Source organism: Acipenser ruthenus, chromosome 33, assembly GCF_902713425.1.
Source record: "Acipenser ruthenus chromosome 33, fAciRut3.2 maternal haplotype, whole genome shotgun sequence".
Classification (NCBI taxonomy): Eukaryota; Metazoa; Chordata; class Actinopteri; order Acipenseriformes; family Acipenseridae; genus Acipenser; species Acipenser ruthenus.
Window position 1 is genome coordinate 13,502,798 of NC_081221.1, and position 11,232 is coordinate 13,514,029.

General features: G+C 48.3%; 1 protein-coding gene across 1 annotated transcript in view; it reads left to right on the forward strand.

Moving 5' to 3' along the window:
• Positions 1-1,144: 1,144 nt before the first annotated feature.
• LOC131704952 (disintegrin and metalloproteinase domain-containing protein 11-like) overlaps positions 1,145-11,232 on the forward strand; it is a gene marked incomplete at its 3' end in the record, with an annotated part of 21,257 nt that continues 11,169 nt past the window's right edge. Inside the window, 4 exon segments of the mRNA XM_059006627.1 lie at positions 1,145-1,562; positions 2,252-2,424; positions 7,461-7,537; positions 9,280-9,346. Coding sequence (XP_058862610.1) covers positions 1,505-1,562; positions 2,252-2,424; positions 7,461-7,537; positions 9,280-9,346 — 375 coding nt within the window.

The following is an 11,232-nucleotide window of genomic DNA, read 5'->3' on the forward strand; positions in this document are numbered from 1 at the left end:
TGTAAAAGTCACTTAGCATGACGTGTGGGAGAAGGGGGCGGGGCTGTAAAAGTCACTTAGCATGACGTGTGGGAGAAGGGGGCGGGGCTGTAAAAGTCACTTAGCATGACGTGTGGGAGAAGGGGGCGGGGCACAGTATTGCTTCTTAGCTAATCTAGACTGTCTGTCAAAACGGGATGTCAATACTAGCGTTATCCGTAAGTAAACGCAGTGTCCAGTTTTGAGTCGTGTTAAAGCACTGTGGAAGGTTGTTGAATCGTGGATATGGTTACGCCACAAGAGTAACACAACGTGCCATATGTAGCACACACTTATAAAGGTGCAGTCCTCCTCGTGGCTGGTTTATTTTGTATTCAGCTAACCTCTCTGTGACCCAGTCAGTAATACACAGAAACCTGATTCAAGCTCATTTCATTCACAGCACGCATGGCAGGAGAGGTGACAGACTGGAGGTCGGTTGGCAGGTGCTTTCACTCCTGTTTCACGATGAAGAGTCTCGCAAGGTTACTGCTTCACAACAGCTCATTAAAATACATCATTAATCTTGGAGTCATGCGATACAATTCCCCTTCCATCGTGTGCAGAAGGCCTGAACCAATGAAACAAACACATAACGTGTAAGTATATTCTGTTTGTTTTAAATGTTAAAAAATGGCTCCCTCAGGAGCTGCATAATTTCGCCAACGGTTTAACCTACCTATTATAGACTGGCCGTTTCTGAATTAGCGGGCAGTATACTGGCCAAACGCCTGCCGGCACACTGCTGAGACGCGGACGCATGCAAAACGCATTGCCGTTTGTCAGTCTTTATCTGAAGGCCATGTTCGGGGCGGCGGTTCCCCTCGGTGTTATTCACACAGACTCGCCCACCCAGACCACATGCAATTCATAACCCACAGACCCCTCGCACGATCCCAATGGTGTGCGACACGCACGCATTTGAAATGATACAGAACGCCGAGTGCTTTTGGCTGCGCCCCGTTATCTGTTAGCTGCTGCAGGTGTTCTGCAGATAAAACGGATAGAGAGAGAGAGAGGGAGAAGGAAAGAGAGAGAGGGAGAGAGGGAGGGCTCAGTGAATCGCACGTGTTCTCCCTCTTTGCTAATGATGGGCTCTCCTCCTTTTTTCTTGTATATATTTTTTCTTGCAGTCGCTCGATCCCCGCAGAAGGCGGATAGGCAGGCTGCATATTGCAAAAAAATAAAAAAAAATATATAAAAAAAATGAAGAAATAAATCTATATTAAAAATACAACCGCCCCCCCCCCCCCGCGCCCCCCAAATCTCCTATCCATTTCCTTTTTTTTTTTAAATCGCATGTTTAAATAAACATTTTTTTTTTTTTTTTTTTTACAAAATTGTGCTTCCCAACAACAACAAAACGACTAAAAAAACGATTTGAGAGACGGGTAAGCACTAAAAAGGGTGATTTGGCAAATCTCATTTCAGTAGCCTATTCAACTGACTTGCTTCCCTGACACAAACCGGGGACTATGTGGACACCATGAATGCGCTGCGGTATTTGCTGTTTGCTGCAGTGAGCTCCCGAGTCACAGTTTCAGGTAAGGGAAAAAAAAAACAAAAAACGCATGTCTAGATTTTTTCCAATTCAGCTTTTTTTTTTTGCACAACTAATCACTTTTTCCAATTCCAGAAGGACTCGTGTTTTTTTTTTTCTTTTTTAGGCTTAGCTCTGCGTTTTTTCCTTCTGCTCTATAGTGGAAGAAAGCGGCGCCTTGTCCTTTGCGTTTATAATGAGAGCTACAGCGGGTTTTCTCCCCTGCTGCATCGACAGTCTGCAGTATCACTTGTCTTTAGCGTTGTGGATTGATCCGCACCATGTATGTTTGTTTAAAAAACATGCTGAATACGGTTATTATTATTTATTTCGTAGCAGACGCCCTTATCCAGGGCGACTTACAATTGTTACAAGATATCACATTATTTTTACATACAATTACCCATTTATACAGTTGGGTTATTACTGGAGCAATCTAGGTAAAGTACCTTGCTCAAGGGTACAGCAGCAGTGTCCCCCACCTGGGATTGAACCCACGACCGTCCGGTCAAGAGTCCAGAGCCCTGACCACTACTCCACACTGCTGCCCCGGTTTGCTGTTGTGACATTTCTGCGTCCTTGTTCTATATTGCCACGCGTAACCACGCGTGTTGATTAGATATCGAGGTGTTTATTTAATTGTCTGTTTTATTTATTGACTCGTTATTGAAATAGTTTTTTTTCAATGTGAAGGTTTGAGCCGCAGCGCTATGCGGGGTGCGCTGGTTTGGGACTGGGAGAGCGCACAACCCGCGGAGGACATCACCCGACCCAAACGGCTACTGCAGCAAATCCACTCGGACAACGAGATCCCGCACAGCGAGCTCGACACCCGGGTGAAGACTAATTCAGACGGCCGGGCACATGTAAGTATTGCATTTCTGCATAAATCGGGGAATGTCCAAGCGCTCCATTGATACCAACACACACACAACAGCAAACCTGTGTTGTTAGCAGAGATAGTATTCACTGCACGGCGACCCAATTAGAGCTCCCAGTCACCAAAAACGATTTATAAATCCAATCCCGAGTTTATACAGCATGCTTCTGCTGCATTGAATCCTGCGATCATTTTACAGTATTGTAGCGTATTTTCCTGGGGGGTAATCCTGAATAGGAGTCCTGGATGATGCCCGTTTTTATTATATTCTTCCACAGTTCCTATAACGAGAGCAGAAACCTGTCTGTCTGTCTGTCTGTCTGTCTAACACTCTAAATAGTAAACTCAATACCTGCCTTGATTCTCAAGGTGAGAAACAGAGAAGAGGGAGGCAAACAGACTGCAAGGGATTGTACTGTAGGGAGACTGTGCACTGTTGGGCTGTGTGGCTGGGTAGGGCAGCTTTTAACTGAGAACCCCCCCCCCCCCCCCCCCCTCACACGCAGTCAGGGGCAGAGGCGTCCGGCTGTCTGAGCCCCCCCCAGTTTAATTAAGAGCTTCATTTAGAATACAGTGTAGAGCGCTGACACTGGCTGACACTGAGTGGGTGAGAATCTGCGAGGAGCTTTTTCTAATATCTAATAAGAATCATGATTGCTGATTTTGAACGCGAGGTCATTTTCCATTTAGTGCAAAGAAATTCCAGTATGAGATATCGGGGGGGGGGGGGGGGGGGGGTCCGCTGCAGAGTGAGAATGAACCGTTTCACTGCCATGCTGTTTTAACTCGTGACCAGATCAGTGATCCAGACACAAAGCAGTGTTTGCAGACTCTTGACACACACAGTGTCTGATTACCACACTCCGTTAACATCCGGCCATATCGACGATACCGGCTTCTTCACATATCCATTTCACTTTTTAAAAAGCATTCCCTCTAAATGATGCCCTCGGGGGGCGGGGGGGCGGGGGGGGGGGGGGTGATGCTGTGTTTTTGTTCACAGAAGGCTCCGGTTTCGAATTGTTTCTGGGAATGCATTTATAGCTGTGAAGCTGGAAGCTTTCACTGACCATGATTTAGCAGCAGTATTGAGGTGTGGTAATGTGTTAGCTGTGAGTGGAGTGGGGAGGGGGGGTGAGCGGCAAGGCTGTGCTGTCAGGGAGGGGAGGGGAGGGGAGGGATGAGCAGCAGGGCTGTGCTGTCAGGGAGGGGAGGGGGGGTGAGCAGCAGGGCTGTGCTGTCAGGGACGGGAGGGGAGGGGAGGGGAGGGGAGGGGGGTGAGCAGCAGGGCTGTGCTGTCAGGGACGGGAGGGGAGGGGAGGGGAGGGGGGTGAGCAGCAGGGCTGTGCTGTCAGGGAAGGGAGGAGAGGGGAGGGGAGGGGGGTGAGCAGCAGGGCTGTGCTGTCAGGGACGGGAGGGGAGGGGAGGGGAGGGGAGGGGGGTGAGCAGCAGGGCTGTGCTGTCAGGGAGGGGAGGAGAGGGGAGGGGAGGGGGGTGAGCAGCAGGGCTGTGCTGTCAGGGACGGGAGGGGAGGGGAGGGGAGGGGAGGGGGGTGAGCAGCAGGGCTGTGCTGTCAGGGACGGGAGGGGAGGGGAGGGGGGTGAGCAGCAGGGCTGTGCTGTCAGGGACGGGAGGGGAGGGGAGGGGAGGGGGGTGAGCAGGAGGGCTGTGCTGTCAGGGACGGGAGGGGAGGGGAGGGGAGGGGAGGGGGGTGAGCAGCAGGGCTGTGCTGTCAGGGACGGGAGGGGAGGGGAGGGGAGGGGGGTGAGCAGGAGGGCTATGCTGTCGGGGAGGGGAGGGGGAGGGGAGCGGGTGGAGCAGCAGGGCTGTGCTGTCAGGGACGGGAGGGGAGGGGAGGGGAGGGGGGTGAGCAGGAGGGCTATGCTGTCGGGGAGGGGAGGGGGAGGGGAGCGGGTGGAGCAGCAGGGCTATGCTGTCAGGGAGGGGAGATGATCCATACAAAACTCTGATTGAGGGAGCTGCTGTGTGTGGGCAGTGTCGGGACGTTGTTACCTGAGAAAGAGGAAGTAAAGTGAACAAAACTGACCTCACCTGACCTGGTGCAAGCAGGAGTTATCTGGTATAAATGTTGCTGACACACAGAGACAAGCCAGCAACTAAGCTTAGCACCCAAAGGGCTGTAGAGACTGTATGAACAGCAGCGCTTGGAGGTGCATCGGAGAAGCATAAAGATCCTCCATGAACACACAGCATCGCCGCGTCCGAGGCTTCTTCCACAAACTGGTCACTGATATCATGGCTTCATTTCTGTCAATGACTGGTGGCCTCGTTATTGTGTCTGATGATAATGATCAAGCTGTATAATAACAGAAAAGGGTAAATACATCTTCTAAATTATTACCCAACATTTCAAAAATAGTTTGGAAGCATGCACCTATACTTTCATAAGTCAGACAAAATTGGTTTTTATAACGGGTGCACATGTAGCTGCCTCTCAGGCCCACCTAGAGGGTGGGGAGGACAGGGACATTTCCCTGCGGCCCAACGCCTCGAAGGGGGGCCCAGCGCCTCGAAGGGGGGTCCAACGCCTCGAAGGGGGGCCCAGCGCCTCGAAGGGGGGCCCAGTGCCTCGAAGGGGGGCCCAGCGCCTCGAAGGGGGGCCCTGATGAAGGGGGAACTGTTGTTTTTTTTTTTAATCTATATGAAATATTTTAAAACAACTAGCCCTGCACAAGACCCTTTGCGTTCCCCACCACCACATTGAAAAGAAAAAGTCCCGCGCTGCACACTGAGCCGATGTGCTTCTGTGGTGTAACGATTGTGTATCCAGACGCTGTCAAACACTTCACACAATGATTTGAACTTCCGCATTTCATGAATTATTCATGAAATGTGGAAGTTCAAATCATTATGAATTATTCTATTATTAAGATCTAGAATTTGCTCAACACAACGTGGTGCAGCAGTTTGTCAGAAAAATGGTATCGTGTAAAATAAATAAAGTACTTTCTTCAGCTGGTGGTAAACACAGTTAGAGAATGATCCGTTATCTTGCTTAAAATACAAATACATTTACCAATACACGTGGAGTTTGTACAGCCGCAGCGGGACATACAATCCTTCCCCGTGGCCCATGACGGCTCTCGACGGCCCTGCTGCCCCTACAGAAACGGACCACAGACACACTGAAGGACATTCATGAATGTAGTTTTAGAAGAAATACAATGAGGCCGTGTACAATACAGAAGAGTAAAGGAAAATCACTGGATAAATAGACTCCATACCACGATGCCTGAAGGTTTAAATAGACAGGAGCAGGAGATCGTTACATCGTTAACTATTGAGTAAATGTCATCACAAGCACATTAATAGATTTCAATAGAAATAAGTTAGTGTTGGCATCAAAAGCCTTGAAGTGTCTTCACTGTTTGTTTTCAGACACACTTTCTCTTGAAAAAGGTGTGCTAAACATACCGGAACGTGGAGCAAAAACGTGTGTGTCTGTGTGTGTGTGTGTGTGTGTGTGTGGCTGACTCCTGCACACCAGTGTGGCTCTGACTCAGGGCAGCGTGCATGCTGGTGTGTGTGCCTGACTCCTGCACACCAGCGTGGCTCTGACTCAGGGCAGCGTGCATGCTGGTGTGTGTGCCTGACTCCTGCACACCAGCGTGGCTCTGACTCAGGGCAGCGTGCATGCTGGTGTGTGTGCCTGACTCCTGCACACCAGCGTGGCTCTGACTCAGGGCAGCGTGCATGCTGGTGTGTGTGCCTGACTCCTGCACACCAGCGTGGCTCTGACTCAGGGCAGCGTGCATGCTGGTGTGTGTGCCTGACTCCTGCCCACCAGCGTGGCTCTGACTCAGGGCAGCGTGCATACTGGTGGTCTGTGTGCCTGACTCCTGCACACCAGCGTGGCTCTGACTCAGGGCAGCGTGCATGCTGGTGGTCTGTGTGCCTGACTCCTGCACACCAGCGTGGCTCTGACTCAGGGCAGCGTGCATGCTGGTGGTCTGTGTGCCTGACTCCTGCCCACCAGTGTGGCTCTGACTCAGGGCAGCGTGCATGCTGGTGTGTGTGCCTGACTCCTACACACCAGCGTGGCTCTGACTCAGGGCAGCGTGCATGCTGGTGTGTGTGCCTGACTCCTTCACACCAGCGTGGCTCTGACTCAGGGCAGCGTGCATGCTGGTGGTCTGTGTGCCTGACTCCTGCACACCAGCGTGGCTCTGACTCAGGGCAGCGTGCATGCTGGTGGTCTGTGTGCCTGACTCCTGCACACCAGCGTGGCTCTGACTCAGGGCAGCGTGCATGCTGGAGTGTGTGCCTGACTCCTGCACACCAGCGTGGCTCTGACTCTGGGTGGGCTGGGAAGGTAGTGCATTTGTAGTGAAATCATTTCGCATGCCACGTCTCTTTCACATCTCCTGCTTTATTTATAGCTGAGGCATTAATCTTTGCAGTAATCGCGGTGTTGAGGTTATTTCACTGGTATTTTCTCTTGATTCACGGCACACTGGGGGAGCAGAGAAGGAGAAAGGGAGGCTGTTGTACTCTGTGAACAGCCTCCCCCTGCTCTGCGCTGGTTCATTTTCGGAAGCCTGGGTGTCTGCTAGTTAGTCGAAGTGGAGCAGAAGCCGACTGCATGCTCGTGGCAGCTAATGCACATCCCACGAATTATTTAGCAATATTATTTATTTAATAAACACTGTATCGGTGTGCTGTTTTCATTTTATTAAATTGTGCATCCTGCGATGACACTGCCTGCTTTCAAAGATAACAGCTGCTTCTTTCCCTTAAAAATCCAGACCTACCCAAACTTTCTTTTGAAGACTGCCAGTCGAAACGTCTGCCATTGAATTTATTAAGTTTCTTTTAGTGTTTCTATTGAAGACACTGACAAAGACTTCTAGTCTAAACGCGTTTCATTGAATTCCTACATCTTCTTTGTGTTTCTAAATCCAGACCGGTCAAGTGTTCGGAATGATAAGTGTGACCATTACTAGCCGTGTGTCCAGTTTGAACCCTAACCCCACGCTCTCCTGACCCTCTGTCTCCTCCCAGACTCTCCACCTCGCTCAAGCAAGCTTCCTAGTGGATGCCTTTGAGAAGTCCTTCATCCTGGAGCTGGATTTAAACCAGTGAGTATATTGCACCCACGCAGCGCCTCTGTGCTGCTGAGTGTTCACACAGAACCACAGGAGATTCCCAATAGAAAATACATGCTTACAACTATGTGTTTCTTTCAAAACTGAAGATTTGAGACCCTGTAGAGCTAGAACAATCACTTTAAGTAAAATAAGAATCAACTGGTTTTTTTAAAAAATTTTAATTGTATTCACTGCCTCACAATGCTGTCTCTGTTCGCTGTTCGAAACGTCAGTGCACGAGGCTGGGATCGCATTGCTTTGTTCTGTAAGAGCTGTAGCTGTGGATTGAACAATGAGCCAGTCTGTGGACACAGTCCCCTCTGTCCCTCTGTCCGCTGTGACGGGAACAGAATGGGGGTTTCGAGGGACCCCCAGCATGACAACTGTGTGAAATTCACAAAACTAAGAGAAGCTCTAGACATGTACCTGTATCTGGCTACACAAGCTGATATTAAAATTGAAATTGAAATACAATGTCCAAGCAGCTTCCTCTTCGCTGTGCAGTACAGGGTGTTATGTAATTATATTATTAGATATTATTATTATTTATTTCTTAGCAGACGACCTTATCCAGGGCGACTTACAATTGTTACAAGATATCACGTTATTTTTACATACAATTCCCCGTTTATACAGTTGGGTTTTTACTGGAGCAATCTAGGTAAAGTACCTTGCTCAAGGGTACAGCAGCAGTGTCCCCCCACCTGGGATTGAACCCACGCCCCTCCGGTCAAGAGTCCAGAGCCCTAACCACTACTCCACACTGCTGTACAGGGTTCAGTCCAAAGTGAAACCCACCTCACGAGAGAGGAGAGCAAAATCAGCAATATTTATATACTATGTGGTTAAACACAAATGGCTAATCTTAATGTGATGTCATTTCCATCCAATATCTGTCAGGTGGCTGTCTCGCAGCAGGACCTGTCAAACGTTCTGTATAGTCATTATTAAATCTCATGTGCTTCCCTGCTGTTCCACATGATTCCCTGAACGCTCATCCCAAACTACAGGAACGCAGTGCACTGTGGGAGCTGTAGTTTTTGTTTGGTGATGGTTTGACTGATTTAGTTTTAACACCTCAATCGCAGAACGCTCATCCCAAACTACAGGACCGCAGTGCACTGTGGGAGCTGTAGTTTTTGTTGGTTGATGGTTTGACTGATTTAGTTTTAACACCTCAATCGCAGAACGCTCATCCCAAACTACTGGAACGCAGTGCACTGTGGGAGCTGTAGTTTTTGTTTGGTGATGGTTTGACTGATTTAGTTTTAACACCTCAATCGCAGAACGCTCATCCCAAACTACAGGAACGCAGTGCACTGTGGGAGCTGTAGTTTTTGTTGGGTGACGGTTTGACTGATTTAGTTTTAACACCTCAATCGCAGAACGCTCATCCCAAACTACAGGAACGCAGTGCACTGTGGGAGCTGTAGTTTTTGTTGGTTGATGGTTTGACTGATTTAGTTTTAACACCTCAATCGCAGAACGCTCATCCCAAACTACAGGAACGCAGTGCACTGTGGGAGCTGTAGTTTTTGTTTGGTGATGGTTTGACTGATTTAGTTTTAACACCTCAACCTCAAACCGGATTCTCAGATTTGCTCTGAAAGATGTTTTTAGACTCTCCCTTTTTGAAATTGTATTCAAGGCTAGAGACAGTCCTTGCCAGTCTTTGTGTTTCATTGGCTGTAGAGATCAAGTGCTCACATGCTCTGTCTCTCCTCTCTCTGCAGTAATCTGCTGTCCTCTAGCTACGTGGAGAGACACTTCTCTGAGGACGGAACGGTCCTGCAGAGCTTGGTAAGGATTCAAACCTGCTTCCCCTGCCTTCATTTCCTCATCAGTCCCCGACTCCCATTGCCTCCCCAACACTGCAGCAGCACCTTGTATTAATATTATTATTTATTTCTAAGCAGACGCCCTTATCCAGGACGACTTACAATTGTTACAAGATATTATTTTTACATACAATTACCCATTTATACAGTTGGGTTTTTACTGGAGCAATCTAGGTAAAGTACCTTGCTCAAGGGTACAGCAGCAGTGTCCCCCACCTGGGATTGAACCCACGACCCTTCGGTCAAGAGTCCAGAGCCCTAACCACTACTCCACACTGCTTTCCCAGTTCAAAGTGGTATTTTATGGAGCTGTCCTCTAATCCAGATACAGTCGTGTGCAAGTTTACTAGCACACCTCAAGATTTGTCATTTTATAGCCTTATATACCTACCTGCAGGAAAACCTCAGGGTGTGAGAATTTCAATTTTCAATCAGTAATCAGTGATATAGAAACCACAGACACTCATGTGTGAAAATGTTAGACCGCTTTGTGCTTTAATAGGCATCTTAAACAACTTCCAACAAGTCTCATGCATCTTGCCAGTGTGGCTGTGTGCTCCTTTTCTCTTAACATTTTAAATGAATTACACGTGTGGCCTATTAAAGTCATCAATTAAATAAGACCATCACTGATTTGTCTGTTTTGACAATTTTCCAAGATTTTCAGTTCCAGCGGTTTGATTTTGTACGCACAGCAATTCAAAACCACAGAAGCAATGGGGTGCTGTTGTAAGCGTTGGTGACCTCTGTGTCAGTCCTTTACCTGTAGCTAAGAACAAACCACAGAGATAATTCTCACTATTATAAACCCTGCTGTCATTCCTGTGTCATTGCAGCGTGATTTCAAAACAAGCGCCTGCTTTTAAAAGGTGGATCGACACTGCGTCGTCTTCTGCGTCTACAGCTTGAGACCATCAGTTTAAACTCAGATCTGCAAAGTTTATTGCTGCGTGTAAACGGTTAAACAAACGCCCACATTTTGCTTCCATTAAATTATGTACCAGGCATAAACATATTCAAAAACTCTCTTTAAATGTAGCTTCTCTGGTCACCAATATCCGTTTCAATTTACTGCTGTCTCATGATGTTGTAATGGTAGAGCATAGGGCTGCTGTCTCTCATGATGTTGTAATGGTAGAGCATAGGGCTGCTGTCTCATGATGTTGTAATGGTAGAGCATAGGGCTGCTGTCTCATGATGTTGTAATGGTAGAGCATAGGGCTGCTGTCTCTCATGATGTTGTAATGGTAGAGCATAGGGCTGCTGTCTCATGATGTTGTAATGGTAGAGCATAGGGCTGCTGTCTCTCATGTGGTTGTAATGGTAGAGCATAGGGCTGCTGTCTCATGATGTTGTAATGGTAGAGCATAGGGCTGCTGTCTCTCATGATGTTGTAATGGTAGAGCATAGGGCTGCTGTCTCTCATGATGTTGTAATGGTAGAGCATAGGGCTGCTGTCTCATGATGTTGTAATGGTAGAGCATAGGGCTGCTGTCTCATGATGTTGTAATGGTAGAGCATAGGGCTGCTGTCTCATGATGTTGTAATGGTAGAGCATAGGGCTGCTGTCTCTCATGATGTTGTAATGGTAGAGCATAGGGCTGCTGTCTCTCATGATGTTGTAATGGTAGAGCATAGGGCTGCTGTCTCTCATGATGTTGTAATGGTAGAGCATAGGGCTGCTGTCTCTCATGATGTTGTAATGGTAGAGCATAGAGCTGCTGTCTCATGATGTTGTAATGGTAGAGCATAGGGCTGCTGTCTCATGATGTTGTAATGGTAGAGCATAGGGCTGCTGTCTCTCATGATGTTGTAATGGTAGAGCATAGGGCTGCTGTCTCATGATGT